Source organism: Macrobrachium nipponense, chromosome 35 (assembly GCF_015104395.2).
Source record: "Macrobrachium nipponense isolate FS-2020 chromosome 35, ASM1510439v2, whole genome shotgun sequence".
Lineage (NCBI taxonomy): Eukaryota > Metazoa > Arthropoda > Malacostraca > Decapoda > Palaemonidae > Macrobrachium > Macrobrachium nipponense.
In genome coordinates, this window is record NC_061096.1 from 22,403,753 (window position 1) to 22,415,852 (window position 12,100).

A 12,100-nucleotide genomic window follows, 5' to 3' on the forward strand; every position below is an offset into this window, starting at 1 on the left:
TATAACAAATCACTTTCATTCGCTGTCTCCTCAGTAACATCATAACTACGTCATGCAGCTTACCGGTCACTGAACGTTTACCTGAAATTTTTTTCTCTTGTATGCACTCAGACCTGAAGTGGTTCCTCTTCTTGCAGTAATTGCAGGTCTTGAAAAAGCAGGACACTTCCTAATGTCCCAGGTGTGATTATTACCACAATAATGGCATCTGTTCATTGACTTGACTTTGGCTGCAGGCTTATCACTGTCCAACACTTTAGAGGGATCAATAAGCGGTTGGTGGCCCGAAATCTAGGGTATTGTAAATCCTCAGGAGCTCGTCCCCTCCTAAAGCAAGCAATAGTGCTACGCATACTTCATTAGGCTTACTATTCAATCCTGCTGCTTACCGCCAGAGAGTGAAAGCTTGTCAGGTATGCTTAAGTTTGCCGTAGCCATGTCTTCGTCGGGAATTTGTGTCGAGTATAGCACAGGTTTGTTGTAAATCATAATAATACAATAAATTTGCATCCTGATCCTTGAGCTTGCGTCCGTCTTCCTTGCATCTGACACCATGGGATAAAACTGATAATACTTAATTGAAGCGATGTCATGAGATTCAAGAAAAAGATTCATTAAAGTGAGACGCTGATAAGTGTTAACCATAGAGAGTCAATTATGTTTAAAGTTACAAGCCTGAAGAAACGGGTGCGTGAGTCGCGCTTCTGTGATGAGTATTAAAAACTGATACAAAGATATGATATATAACACAGCATAATAAATGTTGATATTGTAACAGTGTGTTGATCAAAGATTTGCCAGGACATTTATGTGCAAAGTTTGAGGGTAAGAGTAAGATATGTTGTATGTGGTATAGCGACCCGAAAGTGTGTAGACATTGGAAATGGAATTCCATTTTTATAAGAACAGTTAGAAGTATGTCTGATGATAACAAAGCTTGTCAGAAAGTATGTGGATCTTAAATTTTCTCTGTTCATTGGTGATTATTTTAACCAGCTGTTAAATATTTACTTCTGTAAGAAAATCAAATCCTTGGATGCAGACGACGAAGAGTGAAAATGCAATTCAATGGTCTCTAATTGTCTGTAGCCAGTCACGATTGAGACTACCTTTTGGTAAAATTCCCATAATAATCTATGCATAATGTTTTGTATTCCTGCTAAAAACCGGCAAGCAAACTAAAAAAAAAATAATAATAATAAGCTACAAACATAACCTCCTTGGCAGAACTTATAATAAAGTAAGAATGACATGGTTGATCTATTAGTTGTTCTCAGAAAAAGTTTACTTACATTATTATTCCTCGGTATTTCAATAGACGGAGTTATTGGAGAAGCCAGGGAAAGGACAGTTGATGCAAATATAATTTAGTATGATAAGAAAGTGAATCTGAGATCAAGTAGGGTGTGGCAATGTATACATTATGATTGAAATTTAATGGGTGACAGTGAATACAAGTTGTAACTGTAACGGAAGATAGTAAAGTATGAATGATAGCAAGCGTAAGGATATGAGGGCAAGTTAAGTGCCGTGAGATTTAGTATATATAGTTATTTTAAATATTCCTGGATGACTGGAGCTCTTTAGATGAAAATTGTCAGTTCCTGGACAACAGAAATAATATGAGATATAATTTTGCTATTATTGCTTCCAAGAATTTTGACAGAATCAAAATCAAACAATTAACTCAAACAGCAGTATTCATCAGAAACATTTTCATTGTGGCTGTATCTTGTCCACAGTTTCAATGGATAAGGCGCGCCTGCAGTCCATGAATGATTGCACGCCGTCTAATATGTACACAGATCAAAAGCGTATGAATCGCCATGCCGTCAATGAGAGTAAAAGGGCTTTCCATGAACGGGTACGTACTTTCTGTAGTCATTATGTTTTCTTTAACTTCGGTATTACTGATCAGTTATTACAGAATTTTCTGGTGAATGTTTCTCAAATTAAAAGTTTTACATGCTACTTCCAAAGAATTGTGGACTCAATAGAAAAGTGGCGACATGTATTGTTTTGCAGACGGGATTTTCTGCTCCTTAAAGCCTAAGAAAATGGATTTTAGTTTCATAGCTGTGAAGCCTCTATCAAAGCTTCATTGTTTTAAGAAGTTAATAGAATTTTCATATCCAGTGAATTTAATGTTCAGTTATTCAGTTATTTTTTTGTATGAGGTAAGACACAGGCCTTTCCTAGACATATTTTGGGCAGATGTTCACAAATTGAAGTTACCCTAAATGATTTTTCTTTTTAAGTAATTAGTGCAGTACCAAGTAAGTTTTAAGGTTAACTGTCTGTAGTTGACTAAAAAAGCCGTTTTTCACTTACCTGTAGAAGGTCTCCCTGGAAGCAGAAACCTCAAGTCAAGATACATTACACTTTGGAAGAAAGGTCTACCAGAGAGTCCATCGCAATTCCTGTACTACACCCATAGGTAAGCATGGGTATCTGATTGTGGAGTTACAAAATGTTTTGTAGTCTGTTTAGACTAATTACAATCAATATTTGATAAGAAATTCTACCTGGGCATGATCTGTAATGGGATAGTAGAAGCTCAACTTTGGTTAGTTTTAATCTTCCTACATGTGCTTGTTAAGTGACGTACAATATAGTAGACAGTTTTGAACTATGCGTATATGTTATTGTTGATCGTTCCTACTTTTTCTTTTGTGTTAGTGCTGTTTTATAGCATTTTTGTGCTTCATAACTTTATAGGAAAGAATCTGAACGTGAATGGAGTTGAGTTTGAGATTTCCACATTTCCAAGCCAACAGCCATACCACGTTGAAAGCATCACTTCTCGTCCACATTCCAAGAATACCACTGATTCTAATTTGTGTATATTTCAGTGGTGGTACACAATACACTGTTGTTAAGAGCAAAGAATATAGTCCACATACAGATTACAGTACTTTGATTTTTGAGATGTTTCTTGTTTACTGACATCTGTTATTTCAATAATCCTGTTTACAATTTCCATTTTCGAAACAGTTACCCTGGAGAGGGTGCAGCGACTGGATTCTTCAGAATATTACACTGAACCGGAGATCGATAACATTGATTTAGAAAATGAAGTAAACACATCAAGAGAAAGGGTTAGTCAACAGTAGCAAGTTTCCTTTGTTTGTTTGTGTGTGTGAGAGCAAGAGAATGTTATAGAAAGAAAGGCATGAAATTTGTGCAGTCATTTTTCCATTAAATTTAGAGATTTTCAAAATGATGATGTACTATCATTTAGAAATTCAGTAGGTAAAGCAAAATCCAAAAGTACTTATAAGCATAAATTATAGTAATCTAATAAGATAAAGAATGTTCATATATTAATATGTACATGCATGCATACACACACATTAATATATATATACAGTCACACCTTGGTTTTCGTACGCCTCTCTTTTCGTATGTTTCGGTTTTTATAGACTTTTATCCTATGAAATTTTGTCTCAGTTATTGTATACGTTTCCTTGATTTTTGTACACTCAGAAACACTCCATCCAGGGCCCAGCGTGTGACCGGGCCCCGTATCGAGCACTCAAAAAAAGCATCCCAACTTTTTTCGTGACCCCTTTCGTGACCCATTCTGCTTATGTGCTCGTTGTTTTTGTGCTTTTTGTATTTTTTTTATTAGAGTGCAAAATAAGCCATCATGGGGCCAAAGAAAGTTCCAAGTCCTATCCCTTTTGTAAAAAAGGCAAGAAACACTAGAATATAAGAAAGAACTCATAGCAAAGTGTTTGATTAAGTTGAATGCCGATCTCAGTGAGAAAGTGCCTACAACAAGAGCTACTGTTAGTGAATTTAAAGCCAGCAGAGGCTGGTTTGAAAAATTGAGAAAATGAATGGGCATACATAATGTGCCTACTTCAGGGATGAAGACCATGTTTGCAAAATGGAATGATGTAGAAAATTTTGTGGAGAATTATCATCCCAATAAAGAAGTTGTAATCCGTTTCGCTAACATGTTTAATGACATTGCCTTGTTTACCTTTAGGCTAATGAAAATTTAAAAAACGCCAGAAACAAATATCTCTGGACAGTTTTGTCGTGCAACAGGAGTCCAGTAACTCTCAAGCTGGTCCTAGTGCCAGTAAAAATTGAAGAGGGGAAGTAACCCCAGATAGTGCCAGGGAGATTCCCCTTCCAAACAATAACTTCTTTCTCTCCCCTCCTCTCCGTCTTTCATACGCTAACAAGAGTCTTCCATAAATATAAGTGATGTTAAATGTTTATTCATCCATTTCATTAGTCATTTATATTTATTTCTCATTGTTTTCTGCATGTAAAACTCTGTTTATTCTATAATAAAATGTATTTTCTGTTAATATTTTTGGGTGTCTGGAATGCATTAATTGGATTTACATCATGTATTCCAAATGGGAATTATTATTTATTATTTCAGATTTTGTGAGATGTTCTGGAATGGATTACGCAAGGAAACTGAGGTTCTATTGTGTGTGTGTGTACTATTATATATATATATATATATATATATATATATATATAATATATATATGTGTGTGTGTGTGTGTGTGTGTGTGTGCGTGTGTGTGTGTGTATATATATATATATATATATATATATATATATATATATATATATATATATATATATATATATATATATATTATTCTGATATGCTCGTTCACTCCTAGAAAATGTAATTAACACTGAAAAATTTGGCCTTGAATGGAGGATGAGAGACCAGAACAAAAAGAAAAGAACTACTAAGGCATAGGGCCGATATTACTGAGGAAGGAGGAATTTACATAAAAGCTGGACTCTAGTTTTAAAGGCACTGTATTTACATTAATCTACAGAGGTCCAGGAGACTAATAAGGGCGGTCGATTGGTTGATCCACCTGAACACGTGGCTGAGGCAATCCAGACATGGCATTCAGAAATTTTGCGCAAACGGATTGAAAATGCAAGCTTGCTCCAAGGGTTTCCAATACCTACCACAATCAGGCACGGTGTTTGTCTGCAAAGAGAGGACACTGGCATAAGGCAGGGGGCACATGAGGGTGAACGTTACGCACTACTTTCTTTCAGTCAAAAGTTTACAGGCCACTCATGGGAAATGAAATGACTGGGAATTTACACAAAGAGAACTATTTCGTTGCTTGAATTTACTAGTGGGATGTTCACTAGTATCACAAGGGGAGTAATCACAGAATGGAACCCAGATGGGGGGGAATGAGAAACTAAACAAGTCGCCTTGGAAAAAAAAATGAAATACAGACAAAGGTAAACGATTCCCTGGCTGAACTGGAATTTCTCTCACAGAACCTGGATCCTGGGGGCTTGAATGTAGTCTTCTCCTTGATGTTTCTATGCACTATGGAATTTAAAAAAATATTTGGGACTTCCCAGAGGAGAGCAGGGGGGAAGCAGAAAGGGGAAGAGGCGGCGTCTGCAGGGCGCAGGTGAGGAGCTCTGACCCCTGTTAGGTCTGGTATGCTTCTGAGAACGAGCTGCTGGTCTCTGATCCTTTTAAATCCTCTTCTCTGTAGGGGGTAATTCCGACAGTCAATGGGAGAAGAGATAGCTTTTTCGAGAGAATGGATGCTTACAGCTCAAATGGGCATCTTGCATATAGACAAAGATGCATGAAATTGGTAAAAGACTTTACTTTCCTTGGTTCTGGCTTAAAATCTTGAACACCTCCCCGTTCTAGAGGACATTTCAACCCTAGACGGGTTGGAATGGACAAGACAAGCCAGAAACAAGGACCAATTGCAAATATAAATTGGTCCTTGTTACTGAACCTTCCGTTCTCCCTTGAGTGGACTTATAATATAAGCAATATTCAAACTCTGCCGATGATAATATTCATGAAGTCTTACTCGACAGGCAGAAGATTAAGCAAAATAAGGTGTGACGTGACTAAAGACCAACTTGTTATATTCCAATAAAGAGTACTCTTAAAATATAACGTCACACTGAGAATAACAATGGATAGCAATTATTGGATATATGTAAACTTAACCTACATGGTAAATTACATCATATATAATATATTATCTTAATTGTTCAAGGCAACACATACCATCAGTTTACCCTGATGGGGCAATATGACGCGTTCATGTGTGTTAATGGCCCTACAGTTTCGTTAAGTAACATTGTCTCGTAACAAGAAGATGCCTAACAGTATTAATTACATCCTAGCAAAGATTAGTGCATCTAACAAGGGGAAAATTAATGAGGTAATTCTTCGCAGAGATTTTATAAGATAACACAAAAAAATGTAAATTTCACCAAAGACAATGGCAACTTCACAAAATATAAACACTAGGGAATAACACTAAATCAGAAAGCAAATTAACCAATGTATAACGACCAGGCTTCGAAATTATCTCTAAAGCTATAGCAACGTCTGCTGGCTAAAATTTTCCCAAGTCAAATGGAATTCTAAGTGCCTAGAATAGGGCACGGTGCCAATTGTAGCACTTTTACGACAGTAGTTCATAAAGAAGTACTGATTTATATAAGGCCAGAATAGCTGGCAGGTTTGGCTCTGCCTAAGTAGGGCATACAATATACAATAAATGCCTAAAGGCAGTAAATAAGAGGAAAGGAAACCAAGGAAGAGAAGATACAGACACTACAAAAAGGAAAATGAAAGTTATCAAAGGGTCAGAAGGAAGTAGTTACAAAAGGGTAAGAAGGAAGCAGAAGTAGCAGAATCTGGCACTCTCCTCTGGATGGAGAGGGTCAGAATTCTCTATAAGTGGGTGGCACTGTGCCAGGCACTAGTGCAGACAGGCTATTGGTTCTCGTAAGGTTTCGGAAAACCTCGACGCCCTTTTCCCTTCTTCCTTCAACCTTGCTGAGGTCGGTTTGACGATGCCATGGGGGGCCTTAAATGATTCAAGCCCTTTGAAGATTCCGCAGGGGCATCGGCTCCGGCTGCTGTGACAACTGGGGCCTTGCCACTCGTCCCCGTGCCTAATGCTGCGTGGCTCGGTTCCCTGAGTTCTTTGGCCAAATAGGATTCAGCAGAATCATTACTCTGGGACCGCTTAGCTCCTGACGGAGGAGGATTGGATGAGGTAATGGTACTCGGAATGGGCTTATCCGTTGGGAGGACCGACTCTGGGGCGGTCTGCGAGGCCGCACCTTTGGTGGAGTGTCCACTATGGTCATGGGTTGTCCTGGGGGATTCCTATTGGAATTGGCTCTTCCTTGACTGCCGGCATGGGTAGTGGGGCAAGCCAGCAGAGGGAGAGCGACCGGGACTTAAAGCTCCAGGAGGAAGACTCGAGTCTTGCACTGAGGCCGTTCCTGGTTTAGTGGAATGACTCGAACGTGGCTCAACATCCATGAGAGATGGAGCCTGGCACTGCCTGGCACCTTCAAGTGGCACTGGCTGTGCAGAGGTAGTTCTTGGAGGCCCGTAGAACGGGTTTGGAGCTATGTGAGGGCGGGGGCCCTGGTACAGTATAAAGGTAGGAGGAGACTTAAAATCTTGTCCTAGCAGGATATCATAACCTCCTGGTATATAGGTTTCTACTGCCATGGTACATATCTTAGAATGGTGAGGTCGTGTGACTCTCAACCGGACAGTAGGTAGGAACATCTTGACGTGGTTGAGGCTCTCTGTCGTGATGAACTGGTGCCTGTCAACCTGAGCTCCATAAGGAATTTTATCCTCTCGGATGATGGATACTTGCGCACCAGTGTCGTCAAAAGCTCAGACCTGGTGGGCAGATAGCGACCTCTGGGAGGTGCAACAAATCTGGGGCCCTGAGCAGGAGGGCCTAGAGCTGACGGGTTCGTAACAGCCATAGCAATGGCCGAAATAGGAGCTTTCTTGGGGCATCCCGCCCAGGCAGCAGTGTGCCCATGCACTTTGCATGTGTCACAGAAACTCTTGCTAAAATCAGGCCTGGGCCTGTTGTTTCTGTTCCAATGGCCGTTGTTTTTGTTACTGGAATGATTAGGTAGTCCATTTGGAGGAGTGGCAGCAGCTTGCTGAGGAGGGTCCACCTTTGAGAGGCACTGCTCTGTGGTGTGACCTGGTTTATTGCAATGCCCACACACAGGTTTCCAAGGAAGGTTATTGGGGCTCTGGGTAGGCTGAGAGGTGGCAGCAGGAGTGAGGGGGAGAGCAGGATGTATTTTCTTCTTTAAAGAACTCTGCAATGGATGGTGGGTGTCATAGGCATCTGCCCATTTACAGCTTTCCAAAATAGTCTTAGGGGCCTTGTCCACCAAGTGGATGGCAAAATCAGGGGGAGTGTAGGACAGGAAGTTCTCTAACTGAAAGAGTTCTAAGACCTCCTCAACAGACGTTGCGTTGGAGGCCTTCATCCACCTACGGAGTGCCAATGTCTTCTTGGCTGCCCACTCTGTCCATGTCTGGTTAGCCTTCTTGGGCAAAGTCCTCCATTTCTGCCTCCACCAGTCTGGGGTCAATTCGTAAGCCCTGAGGGTTGCCTCTCGGACGAGGGCGAGGTCTTGTCGCTCATTCAGGGGAAGGGCCTCGAATGCCGTCTGCCCTTTGCCAGCGAGGTGCTTGCCAAGGAGGAATGCCATTTCTGGGGGGGGATGGATTGATGTTCCCGAACACCTGCTCGACATGAACGAGCCAGGTGTTGGGTTCGTTATCGTCCCAAGTCCTAATGAGGCCGCCCATGCTGTGGAGGTGAGAGGGCGCTGGGGGCGTGGGACTCGGGAGTGCCAGAGTGGCACTCTGGACTGCCATAGCCAGTTCATGTGCTCTTTCTTCCTCCCTTTCGGCTGCTTGGAATTCTCTTTCAGCTGCTTCTCTTCTCTCTTGTGCTTCCCTTTCAGCTGCTTCTCTTCTTTCTTGTGCTTCCATTTCAGCTGCTTCTCTTTTCTCTTGTGCTTCTCTCTCCTTCTCTCATTTGGCTGCTCTCTCTTGGGCTGCTTCTTTCAGCTTATCATTCACCCAATTGATCAGCTTTGCGCCCTCCAGCCCCAGGGCTCTTCCGGCTTCTGTGAAAGGCCTTAGCCTCCTCCAGTGCTGCGTTACTAGCCATCTCCTCAGCAGTAAAACGCTAGTAGACTAGCCTGAGAATAATAGGATAGAAGGCAGTTGCAAAACTGCAAATGTCGCCAGAGGTATGCAGAAATACTCGACGCAGACGTGGCAAGATAACCGCAAATCCCTGCAAATACAGTTGCTACTGGTGCGTAGCGTGGCGGAAACCTCACGCTGTAGAATCTCTGTAATTTACAGTTCGGCGGAGAGCTCGATGCCGGCAACGCCAATGTGGGTTTGTAAGGTAAAAGGGGGAAAAAAAATCTAGTCACGAAATTCACGGAAACTCAATGTGAGGACGTGACAAATAAATGTTGCAAATGCGGAGCCTCAACACAAATACGGCTTTGTAAATAAAAGGAAAAAATCTGGTCACGAAATTACTGAACTTCAACGTGAAAAAACGTGGCAAATAAATGTCGTAAAGGTGGAAACTTCAACGCTAGTACGGGTTTGTAAAATAAAAAAAGGGTAAAAAAATCTGGTCACGAATTCACGGAACTTCAACATAAAAAAATGTGACAAATAAATGTCGTAAAGGCGGAAACTCAACGCCAGTACAGGTTAATATAAAATGTATATGGGGTTTCCCTTTTTTTTGTTTTTTATATATATCGTCTTGAGGACGGAGACGAGAAGTGGATAAAAGTTATATTTCCTTTTCTACCAATGTAAATCCCTGGTCTATCTTACCCTTGAACCTAGCTTTGCTCAGAATTCGTAATGCTAGCTGGTATACATTAAAGGGAAGAGGAAAACAAGGATAAAGATCTCTCACCCTGCATAAATATACCGCCTCCTCACAAATCCCCTTTTTTACCCTAACTCTAGCGAACCTAAGACCCTCGAGTCCGCAAATTTAAAACCCCGGAGAAATTAAGCCCGCACACGGGTCGTCTAGACAGAATAAATGAATCATAAATGTTTTCAAGGTCGTGGTGGAAGCTACTCTAAGGGTAACATATGCCCTTGTTTAAAACGCAAAAGTATTTGCCCTTAATATACTCTGCACAGAAAATAAAGAAAAAAGAAAAACGTTTACCTTTGATTTTGCTTATCCTAACGTTAAGAATTTTTACGCTAACATTTTGTATTTTCTTTTCTTACTTAGTGACTCGTCTATTCATTTGTTAATGAACAGGGCAATGGATAGGTTTGAGCCACGTGGCCGGAGGATTTAAAATCCTATTCTGTTTAGACCTGCAAGCGGCCGCTAGCGAAGAGAGAGAGAGAGAGAGAGAGAGAGAGAGAGAGAGAGAGAGAGAGCACATTGATTCACATAAAAACACGAAATATCTTTACAACGTGGGATTCGCGATTAACTTGCAATTTACGAAATATGGCTCTTATTTTCATTTTGAATCTTACTCCTTAACCTCTATACTTTATGCAATGGCACATAACATTAAAATTTATCTCTCGGGCTGTAGTCTATCAGCCTACACGTGGTCTATTTCTTATTGCTATAAAGGCAGTCCGATTTTATATATCCCTAACTAGAATACTTAGTTTTACACAAATAACTAGAAAGTAAAAATAAAATTTACCTTATTCCTGTTGTGGAGAATTTTGAAACCTTGCTTTCGCTTGCTCATAAAATATTAACGGAATTCAGATTCGTTTCTTTTGTGATATCAGCTTAACAATTGCTACACAAGACTAGTTACGGAACTGATCATCTCACGATATCTAAGACTTGGTCGCCATTACAGACAGTCCCCGGGTTACGAAGGGGGTTCCGACGGGGGTTCCGTTCTTGAGACGCGTTGTAACTCGAAAATCGTTGTAAGCCAGAATATAATAAAAAATCCTGAGAAAAGCTTACTTTTAATGCTTTGGGTGCATTAAAAACTATGTAGACTGCATTCTTATTGCATTTTGCATAAAAAAATTCAAATATTGATTATTTTGCATTTTTCGTGTCATATTTCTTGTGCCAGATCAGCTTTGTAGGTGTCGTAACCCTGGAACATGCGTCGTAACCCTGGAAATAATTTCTGATGAATATAATTGAAAAGTGCCTTAACCTCAGAATGTCGTAAGCCGAACCCGTCTTAACCCGGGGACTGCCTGTATTCTGATTTGCTCGTTCACTCCTAGAAAATGTAGTTAACACTGAAAAATTTGGCCTTGAATGGAGGACGAGAGATCAGAACAAAAAGAAAAAACTACTAAGGCATAGGGCCAATATTACTGAGGAAGGAGGAATTTACATAAAAGCTGGACTTTAGTTTTAAATGTACTGTATTTACATTAATCTACAGAGGTCCAGGAGACTAATAAGGGCGGTCAATTGGTTGATCCACCTGAACATGTGGTTGGGGCAATCCAGACACGGCATTCAGAAATTTTGCGCAAACAGATTGAAAATGCAAGCTTGCTCCAAGGGTTTCCAATTCCTACCACAATCAGGCACGGTGTTTGTCTGCAAAGAGAGGACACTGGCATAAGGCAGGGGGCACACGAGGGCGAACGTTACACACTACCTTCTTTCAATCAAAAGTCTACAGGCCACTCATGGGAAATGAAATGACTGGGAATTTACACAAAGAGAACTATTTCGTTACTTGAATTTACTAGGGGGATGTTCACTAGTATCACAAGGGGAGTAATCACAGAATGGAACCCAGATGGGGGGAATGAGAAACTAAACAAGTCGCCTTGGAAAAAGAAAATGAAATACAGACAAAGGTAAAATGATTCCCTGGCTGAACTGGAATTACTCTCACAGTACCTGGATCCTGGGGGCTTGAATGTAGACTTCTCTTTGATGTTTCTATGCACTATGGACTTTAAAAGAATACTTGAGACTTCCCAGAGGAGAGCAGGGAAGGGGAAGCAGAAAGGGGAAAAGGCGGCGTCTGAGAACAAGCCGCTGGTCTCTGATCCTTTTAAATCCTCGTCACTGCAGGGGATAATTCTGACAGCCAATGGGAGAAGAGATAGCTTTTTCGAGAGAATGGATGCTTACAGCTCAAATGGGCAACTTGCATATAGACAAAGATGCATGAAATTGGTAAAAGACTTTACTTTCCTTGGTGCTGGCTTAAAATCTTGAACATATCTATATATATATATATATTATATATATAT

At 40.6% G+C, this 12,100-nt stretch overlaps 1 protein-coding gene across 1 annotated transcript in view; it reads left to right on the forward strand.

The window, feature by feature from the left end:
• The window catches only part of LOC135208474 (uncharacterized), a 122,131-nt gene that overhangs the window by 71,966 nt on the left and 38,065 nt on the right, over positions 1-12,100 (forward strand). The window contains exons 7-9 of the mRNA XM_064240701.1: positions 1,743-1,864; positions 2,338-2,437; positions 2,995-3,098. Of these exons, the coding sequence (XP_064096771.1) occupies positions 1,743-1,864; positions 2,338-2,437; positions 2,995-3,098 (326 nt within the window). The remainder of the gene's footprint in view (positions 1-1,742; positions 1,865-2,337; positions 2,438-2,994; positions 3,099-12,100) is intronic.